The 10,630-nt window shown below is 44.1% G+C and overlaps 1 protein-coding gene across 1 annotated transcript in view; it reads right to left on the reverse strand.

Moving 5' to 3' along the window:
- rapgef1b (Rap guanine nucleotide exchange factor (GEF) 1b) overlaps positions 1–9,738 on the reverse strand; it is a 39,211-nt gene extending 29,473 nt beyond the window's left edge. The window contains exon 1 of the mRNA XM_084034745.1: positions 9,468–9,738. Coding sequence (XP_083890871.1) covers positions 9,468–9,495 — 28 coding nt within the window. The 5' untranslated portion in view covers positions 9,496–9,738. The remainder of the gene's footprint in view (positions 1–9,467) is intronic.
- Positions 9,739–10,630: the final 892 nt, after the last annotated feature.

Genomic DNA, 10,630 nt, shown 5'->3' on the forward strand with positions numbered 1-10,630 from the left:
CACTCATCTCGCAGTTCAAATGCACTGTGGCAAACTGGCGAACCGATGCTCTTTGCATTTCGGATCGTTTTGCAGCCTCTTAAAAAAAAGGGCTCGGATGACAGATGTGTCCGCCACAAAGAACAAGCCTCGCACAGCCACTTGTAATTAGGCTGTGGTTGTTTAAACTATGGCGGCGATGAATAATCCAACACACGCTAAAATAATGTTACTCTTTTTAATCATCATGCACACAAACACAATAAGCGTGTTTCACCCTCCGTTGTTGTGGGAAGCACACACGTCTGTCTGAATTTTAGCAAACTACGTTCCATGTTCGGATTGAAAATTTGAGTCGTAGAAAACTTGTCACTGTGTTAATATCTCTATATATTTCTAGGAGTCATGTGAAACATGGCTCTATTACTTCTGAGCAAACTCTACAATAATGTCATATATATTTGGCTTTGAGATTGTACCTTTCTTTTCGTGGTTTTGACATTTTCCCACATGAAAAGCGTGTCGGGGCGGGACATTGAGTTTGACTGGAGGTGAGACAAAGACGGCAAGAGCTTCGTTGTCGAGGTCCTGATAATCAGTCCTTGAACCTATTTCTTAAGCTTAAACGAATAAAAAAAGATATAGATGTAGTACCCTTTGATGTTATAACAATGTCTAAAAAGGCTTTACATATTTAAAATTGCAGCAGTCTTAGTGTTGAATGAAAAAACTGACGTGTACATATCCATGACTGCATCTTATTTTCAGCTATTTATTGATCGATCGCTGTTTTGCCCTCTGAATGCGGACACACTGCAGCAGACGTACTGAACAGCAGAGATGGATCCCACAACGTCGTATTTAATTTCATCTATATGGAATCCAAAATGTAAGCGACCATAAAATCATTCATTCTGTGTGTGTAGTTTTAATGAAGAAAAAGCCAGATTGCATGAGGTGAAAACAGCGGAAGTACGATGCTGCTGGAGTTTATTTAGACAAGAGTTTATCTGTCCTTGATTAATTGCAGCTGAAACTTATTATCAGACAGTGTTAACAAGCCGGGTGCCTACAGTGAAACACTGGCTGTCCAATGCTCTACATGTGGAGAAATATCAGATATGCTTTGAAAGATAAACAGGAGGACTTTGCAGAAACTTGGTATCTCCTCCTCTCTTAATTGGAAAGAGTTTTTGTTAGTCCTGGTGCATTCACAGAGTGCCTGGCTTTTTATTGCCTTTCTGTGTATTTTCCTTTGGCCATATAACATGTGTTGGGATGATTATTCTAATGGATATACGTGCGCCAACTCATATGTGTTGCTCCCTATACATGATACAATTATTTATAATGAAGCACAAGGAAAAAAGAACACAACATCTGTTTGTTTTACCAGAATTAACTAGAGATTATCTCTGCGTTTGGACCACCCACTTCCTACCCCCCTACTTCGGTGCCCTCGCTCTGACCACACTGAACTCGACCTTCATTTTTTTATGTCAACTTCACACCTGTAACGTTTCGTGACTGCATCTCTTGCACAGCTGCAACACCATTGTGGTCAGAAAACTCACAAACCGTACACAGCCAGTGAGGTTTGTGGTTTTGGTCAAAGCTTGTGTGCGTGAATATTGTGAATGCTCGATGTTAACAGCTTGAGTATGAGTTTGCTTGATCTTAACATTTTTTACCATCAGTTCAAGATTGAAAAGAAAAGTAATTTAATTCATTCATTTAAAGATATATGGAGAACAAAGTTCACAGACAGGAGGAGCAACCTTAATTAATTTCCTTGGAAGCTCATAAAAGGCACTGCGTTACACGTCATGCAGGCATTATTGCTATTCTAAAAATATATTCACTCCTTCAGGTTGCATGAGGAGGCGCATCCAAGATAAAGTGGGTCGGTGAAGCTGGAAAAATCCAAAATCTCACAGTCAGTGATGGCATTAACACTGTGTGTGTGTGTCTGCATTCAAGTATGCCATATACTGCTTGGGTGTAGTAAAAAACATATAAAATTAATGATTAAGAATAATGTATGTCCCCAGAAAAGCACGCGCAAACACACACACACACACACACCCACATCTGCCTGGACAACAGTCACTTGTTTGCAAGCCATGTCAACTTCTGTCTCTCCATTCCTGATTTAGACTGGCATCGGAAACTGGCAGCAACTGTGGGACATCCCCTTCATTGTATGCCAGCGCTGTGACCCAGCCATGCCACCCCTGGGGTCTGAGGGATTTGACACACTCAACACAAGCACACACGGAGGCAATGACTTGTCACAAAGCCTTTTTTTTTAAGATGTCCACATTGTCCCGCAGCCATTGAGACTGAGTTACTCTCAGCCGTGCCAAGGCCACTGTAGCCGACTCTCTCCCTGCTGTTCACTTTGGCTGACAAGTGCATGCAGCCAGGTATTTTTTTCTATTGGTTCCTAGTGGCGGCCATAGTGACTACCACGTGTGTGCACGGCAATGCAAGTGCATTCGCTGCTACTTAGTAAACATGCATTCCAACAACTGGCTCCGTTTTGAACTGACATATGTTTGCATAAGTGGCTCTGCACAACACAAGCTGAAATAATCAACTCAATTGAAATCTCACTGCGAAACAAGAACAAGTTCTCATTCTGAGAGTCCGTTGTGGTTTTTGTTCCACTTTAGTTCTTTTCGAGGATTACTTTCAACCTATACCCCATGGTGCATTCAATTGATGCAAGTAATTTGTAAACTGATACTTCAAGCTGGGAGTCTAAGCAGTATGTACAAAGATTAACAGATCAACACACAAGATATTCTGACGTTTAAAAGTTTTGGGATAAAAAAAACCCTGAAAAATAATCGATTGTGGTAATTTTCTATTATATATTCTTATATTTAAGATGATTTGATTGTGTTGTTCACAAAAAAGCTGTCTTATCTGTGACGAAATGAAAAATGTTAAGTGATTCCCGTATGTTTAAGCTCCACTTTAAGAGTTTTAAGCACATTTTCAGGATTACCAGGATTATATCGTCAATTATTTTGGCCATGCCGTCCCATGCCTAATCAGCTGATTATGCTTATGAGATTGGAAAGGGGAACCATCCTCACGACGATCCTGACTACGTGTGGTTCAAAACAGTCGGTATCACCTCTGCAGCACGGACAACTGTGACATAAGTAAGGGCTCCTCGTCCGTGGCAGCGGGCAGTCAGTTTGAAACACATCACTCAGGCTGCCGTCCCCTAAGAGGGCCATCGCAGCTACGGAGGGCAGACAGACACACCCATACAGATACCGCTGGACCGAAACGCACAGATTTATTAGGCCGAGCGCAACACAGACTGTGTGTTTCCATAACAAGGTATTACGGCACTCTGCAGTGTGTAATTGCACAATGATGGACTCAACCACCTTAATTATGGAGCCTCGATGTGCTACCGGCTCGCCGGGGTGGATCTGCTCACGCAGCTTAACGGGAGAAGCACAAACTCACTACAAACATTAACAAATCAAACAGCGTCGGGCTCAACGTGTGGGAGATCAAACACACTCGGCTACCGCGATGAAGCAAGGCAGGCAGGTCGGATTGAAGATGCCAAACATTACAGCCCCACAGTGCAACCGATACCAACTGTTTTCAATATTGTGCAACTGGATTTAAGGCAGATCCTCTTGTGATCAGCGAAGATTAAAGAAGCTATGACTTCTGTCTACAAGCCCCGGAGGTGATAAGGCTGCGAGGCAGCCTGTGATGGAAGGATGTGGCCCTGCACAGCAGCCTCCTCGGGCTGGGTCCACCCAAGACTTCAGCGGAGCAAATGAGCACCTTCTATAAAGCCACACGACACAAAAAGCACAGCGAGGAATGTCCCCTGCATTTCATTCTGCCAGCGTGCCTATTTCACATTAGAGCTCCAAAACTGGCTACAGCAGCCTTAAACAAAGAAGTACCCATCCCAAAAAAACAATGCAAGTATGCATTTATGTCAGAAAAAAACTGCTGAATAAATGCATAGTGTGCAGCACACAATGAAACTTCTGTAACCGGCTACTCCTGTCACAGAACCCTGGGTTGAGAATAATATTTAGCATAAACAGACTCCCTGTTTTGGTCTTTTCATTTATATTAAAAAAAAAAAGACTATCCTGTCATTTAGTGCTGTTTGAATTGTGGAAAACAGCAAATAAAAAGCTATCTCCAGTTTCTTCATTGTTGTATTATTTAAATACCCCAAATAAAAGGCTACTCTTTTGGGGTTTTTTTACATTTTAAATAGACGATCAATGTCAGTATTGTTTATTCAGTAATCTAGTTTACTATAGCAAAGGACTAATGCACGAATGAGAAAACAGCATGTCTCAGAAGAACACTATTTCCTTTATTTGTGTGTCTTTACCTGTGTCCTCATCCAGATCCCCCTGTAGAGAGGAGTCCGTGTCCTCTGAGGAGGCCTGGCTCCTCCAGCTTATATTGCCCATCCAAGAGGCCTGAGTCCACACACAGCTACTGGTCCAGGGGCGATATTGATGGTTACACTTTTCGTATTGTGATGACTTTCTGGTCAGGCTGGCATTTTCACAGCTACCACTCAATAGCACTGCTGAGAGTGAGTCACAAGCTGACTGGTCCGCATGATCCTTCTCTCTTGACTCACGACTACACAGCGCTGCACAGGAAACATCCACAAATAGCACAGAGGGAAGACGAGCGGGATTGAAAGGCAATGTGCTTTTCCAGAGTCGATTGTTTATTAGATCGTTTTGTTTTGTCTAGGATCACGTAATCCTGCACAGATCGTCCGAGTGAGGCCGTCTAAGCCGTCATCGCCGGTCCTGGAGAGGCTCCAGCCCACGGTTATCTGGAGTGGGGGACGCACTCAAGAGTCACAAGGAACCGAGCAGGCCACCTGCGGGAATAAATGACCTGCTCTCTGGCGTGGAGGCCGACGCACAGCGGAGAAATCAAGTCAAGCATCATCATATGAGACAAAATCCTCTGAGACAGAGGAAAAAAAAGTCTCAAGAGCACGCATGAAAGTAGAGATGAAGTATTGAATTTCATACGAGGGCTTAAAAAATTGCCATTTTTATCTCCTTGGAAGATGTTGAGCACAGAACGGCCTTAAAATAATTCACGTTACGAAGACCCGAACGCCTTCACAGACACAGCCTGCCATTACTCACTGATAACCTCGGTCGAGTCGTTGCCCGACATGTAATCCATCCATTTCTCTCCCTGATTCTCTCTCGATGCAGAGACTTGATTCCCATCACTGCTCGACCTACCTCCTCCGCCCTCTTTCTTTCTCTCCCTAAGCTCTATTCCCTCCCTCTTTTTTCTTGCATTCCCATACACAGCACGCAAACAAAAAAAACTAATTACAACACAGCTAAACCTATATGGGAACAGCAAGCCTCTCATTCTGTGGGAGAGGGAGGGCGAAGCGCTTTCTGCCACGGAACCTCAAAATTGCAGCGTGACATTGGCTTGTGCAACAGTGGGATCCCTCAGCAGCAAAAGTACATGGAGCTAATCATCTGGGGAACCCTTCTGTAATCACAACGACTTTAGCTCTTGCTCAGGGTTCTGGTGACTGATGGATGCGGGGGGCTTGCTATTTCTGTACATCAGAAGAAGAAGGGGAAGATATTTCAGTCCGAAGTGATGCAGTTACCACTTAGCAAACACAGAGCCAGCAAACCCAGTTACACTTCAGTGTTAACTCTTGGAATGCTTGAGAGCAAACTCCGTGTATTACAGCTGAACCCTTTCAAAGGCAAACCAACACACACACACACACACACACTCTCCCCCACTGAGCAAAGGGAGGGCAATGAGTTTAAAATAAGGAACTGATGGATCAGATCCGCTGTGGCTGAGTACTACCATTGACTGTTCAGTGAGAGAGAGAGCGGCCTGCCGGATAATAATAAAACATTCTGCTAACTCTCACAACTTCGCCAACAACGCTGAGATGCCAAAACTGTTGTGTCACAATTGCAGTCTGTGGGGAAAATAAAGACATACACAAGATTTGCTACTGCAAAAAAAATTGCCAAATACAATCATTAAGTCTCCATTAAAGGCTGTTTCTTTTAGGCATGACGTTGTGTGCTCGTAAAGTTTGTCAGACGGAGACAAAAATAATACTTGGACTTGTTTTGTTGATGGAAATGTAAGCGTCAACAACAATACAAGCACACTGAGGGGCATGTGAGCACAATAGCTATATTTAACACCTCGGCTCATAAATATGCCATTTGCTTGTTGCTACAGTGCTTTTTCAGCACAGAGTGTTAAAAGGGCAGTAGATATTTCAGATTGAAAGATTGAACTTCACAACAAGACACATTCCATAGTCTCTGAAATGAACACAGTGCATGTATTCAGGCAACAAGCAGCAGCTGTAATTGTTAAAAGTTGTCGTCAAGACATTTCATTTTGGAATTATTCATGTGAATGAAGAGTTCATACACAGGCCACGCACCATTGTCTCAGCAGACGTGCATCTCCACTGTGCTTTTTCTACAGCAGTGTTTTCCCTGAAAACTGGATACAGGGTTTATTCTACAACTGGAAGCCGTAAACGGCGTTTGCTTTACTTAAATTCTGTGTCGCAGCTCGTTTCGGGGGGCATTGCATTAAATGTATCACCGCTAACTACAACTGCAACAATGGGAGTCATTCCAGGGTGTCTAATTAGGCCATTAAAAGCCTTCCATTACAGAAAAAGGCATTAAACTATGAGAAATGTTACTAATTTCAGTAAGTGTTCACAAGCCACTGCTGAGGTGCAAAGCCTCTGAACAGAGGAGAGTCTGAATGTGGATGATGGCTCAGTGGGAGAGTCGTGTACAACACAGTCTCTACAGCAAAATATGTAATACTGAGGAAGCAAAATTTGTCTTTCATATACAATATAAGGACATCCAAATCATTGCACATCAATTATTAGGTGGTGAAAAATTAAACTTACTCAATTCTGGACAAAAACTTTGAAAATCCTCGAACTGTGAGAGCTGACATGCATATGAACCGGATTTGTTATTTTAACACACCTTTATGTACGTGTAAAGGCAGGTTTAAAACCTCCTCAGGTCTGAGTTCATATGTTCTTTTCATTTTACAAGCCAGTTCACCCGACGGCCCTCTTCACAGAGTCAATTCAAAGTCCAACACAATACGCCAAGTGTGAACTTACATGTTGTCGGCCTGCTCCAGCCACTCCGTTTAGTCTGAGGGAAAACACTGGAGGTGCGTTTGGCGGGCTGCTGCCGTGGCTTTTTTTGGGCAACACCACCCCAGACTCCGAATCGGTTTTACGGATTACAGTTTGGGCTGCCTGAGTGATGAAGTCATGTGGGTGTGTGTGTGTATACGGAGATTGGGGTTCAGAGGTGAAACAGACACAATGTGATTCCCTAGGTGATGACATCCAAGGTCCACACAAGGGGGTGATGGGGAACCAGTCAGTGACAGCAGGACGTAGTGTCCATGGTGATATGGTAGTATGTTGTTGCAGCTAGTGACGCCGGAAAGCAATGCAATAAGTCACCTGCCGCCGGAGCTCGGTGTCCATCTGTGCATTGATAGTCCTACTTGCTCTGTGTCCTATGGTAACCATTTGCATCGTATCACTATTTAAACCATATCCCGTTGTGATATCCACGTGGACGAGTCCTTACTTACAGGCGTGCACTTTATCCAAATCTTTTTCCCTTTTTAATTTGCTCCTCGAGGCACCAGTGAATTAATCTCCTTCTGTCGAGGTCTAAACCTAGTCCCCTTTTCTGCAGAGTCCCCACAGCCTAAGCCCACATAGACACCAGTCTCCTTCTAACACCATTCATTTCTTCAAATCCTTGCACACATCCTTTTCTGGAGGGAAAAAAGGCTTAACAAGCCGACACGGAAGCTACGCCCGCCGCTGCACAATCTTTTTCAGCCTTGCCTCCTCCAGTGCATTTCACTGGCACCCGGCACTGTGCGTCCTCTGGGTGCTTATTTGGGATCGATGGGTGCATGTGGAAGAGAGAAGCAGGGGGAAACAAATGACCCGGCAACAACACAACGCCTAGGGGGGGGAAGCAGGTCCACGTGAGGAGTGATGGATCGGGGCTAGACTATTAACCTTAGCTACCACAATCGACAACAATAAAAAAATACAAACTGTCTCTTGAGTTTTCATTTAGCTGTGACCATATGTAGTCATCTGTCTGTGAGACACGCAAGGAATCGGAAACTTTTACGCCTATGAAGAATGACCGAGCTAGTGGTGGATGACACTCCCTCTCCCCCCCGCCTGTTACTGTTGGGGGGGTGGAAGTGTGTGTGTGTCCGTTTACTGCAGGCATCACCGGACAGGACAGTATGTGGAGGGGACAGCTGGTTGTTGCGGGATGCAAGTGAAGCCGGCGGGTATAAAGTTTCCCTTCCCGATGGCATACCCGAGACCACCCCGCTTCCTCTCACACTCACTCGCCGCTTTAAGTGTCTGTAAAGCTGCGTGAAGAAATGAACGGCGCCGGTAGATGTACACACACACACACACACACACACACACACACACACACACACACACACACACACACACACACTCCATGAATCAAAGCAAACGGGAAGAAGAAGTGAAAAAAAAAAAATGCCACGTGCACAACGTTGAAATCAACACAACACAAACACACGACAGGCTTTTTGGGCGTGAACGCATTTCAACCAACTCCAGTGTACTAACGTAGCTAGCGTTAGCTAGCAAAAAAAAAAAAAGCTAACATTTATGGCTAGCTACTGCTAGCTACCGTTGGAAATCCATCCTTAAATGTTAGCTAACGGCCAACTTAAAAAAAACAACAACAATTCAAACACAATATCCTCCATTAATGTAATTGTCTTAATGTTTCCTCTCGGGTGAAAAAGGAAAAAGCCCCGAGATTTGTTGTTGAATGTTAGCAATGCTTTCTCCCAAACAATCAAAGCAAGAAGGGGGGAATATTTACGACCGTTGAGCCAAACGGTTAAACGCCGGTGAAGTAGCATTTAGATGTAGGAACGAGACTACATTTTATTTATTATCTAAATGTGTATTTTCGAGGATGACCAGACATCTTTCTCGCCAAACTGCTTGTAGTGTTTGTTTTTTTTTACAACGTTGTGGCCCATTTACTGGTCAGTTAACGAGCTGGTCATCTCTAGTTGAGACAGGAGAAAAAAAAGCCCGTTTGCTCCCAACGGCTAATACCAGCTAGCTGGATACGGTGACGCTTTATTTTAAACCGGGATAGCCGAGAAAGGAACAATCCGTGAGGCCCAATTAAACCACCGTTTACTCTCAACACATTCGTCCGTTTTGTCTGGTGGTCTGTGTCGGTCCACGGACCCCCTCCCTTCCACCGCCCCCCCATGTATTCGAGTCCCACCCGTGTGAGGAATACCGTTATACGGTCTCCCGAAGGTGGAGCGCTGTGGTGGGAGTCGAGCCGGGCAGCACTTACCTTGCTTGCTCTCTATTTTTCCCGACATTTTCGTAGCCAGCAGCTGTGTGATCCCACTCGGCAGTTCAACACACAAAAAAAAAACGTTAGCTACAGACTTTAGCCTCGCCGCGCGTCTCCTCCGATTATTCCCCCATTTTCGACACGCCGACGTGTCCACGAGATGATTCCGCCCGCGTTAATGTGATATATGTACAGACCACACACATTGGTACGGTCAAAAAATGTCTCAGTCCGTCTCCGGGTAATTTTCACTGGATACACACACACACGGTAATGTCTTGAACCTAGAGACTCGGGCTAGGGAGCCCTCATCCAGTAGAGCAGCGCCCCCTCGCGGGAGGAATTAGCCACGTCAGTCTGTCAACAAGAGGATGGGCGTGTTTCAAGTTGCTGCTCTGTTTTCAGGGCAGTGCATCTGTGTGTGTGTGTGTGTGTGTGTGTGTGTGTGTGTGTGTGTGTGTGTGTGTGTGTGTGTGTGTGTGTGGTGGGGGGGCTCCCATAGAGCTGGCAAGTGTTGCCCATACTACTAATAACCAACTTAATTCAATCAGCACTTTTCAATAAAAAGTTACAAAATTCATCACATGGTCGAACCAGGATTAGAATAATACAGGAAAGAGATGGAATGAAATACCGTACAATAAGATAATTAAACAAGTATTATTATTATTAAAGCACATAAGGAATGTTGGAAATAAAACAGTGGGCTGAAATAATAAAGATCATTTTCGAGAAGATGTTACCGATTCTTAAGTCTTAACTCAGTCATAAACTGTCTTTTTTATTTTGTCTTTTATCTTGTTTTGATCTCTTTGTTTGATTTATTATTATTATTATTATTATTAGTCTTTTGCATGCAAACAATAAATGTATGGAGTTTTTTTTTTTTTAAGTTGAGCTTGAGTTTGGCTATAAACAGCATCCATAGAAGCACAGAGCCCCCTGTTGGGCACACTGGACCCTTTGCTGCACATGGCCCTTCTCTACTTATTCTCCTCCTTTCCTCTACAACTGCTGTTCTTAACAGGGAACTTAAAGGAGTGAAGCAGAAGATATGGGGGAAGGGGCGGGGATGCCTTCTAGTATAACCCTGATTTTAGTAAACTGCTGACTCTGTCTCTTGCCTGTTTAGTGCTGCACATTATCCCGGGCCATTAAGG

The sequence above is a fragment of the Eutrigla gurnardus genome, assembly GCF_963514095.1.
Source record: "Eutrigla gurnardus genome assembly, chromosome: 19".
In the NCBI taxonomy this organism is placed as follows: domain Eukaryota; kingdom Metazoa; phylum Chordata; class Actinopteri; order Perciformes; family Triglidae; genus Eutrigla; species Eutrigla gurnardus.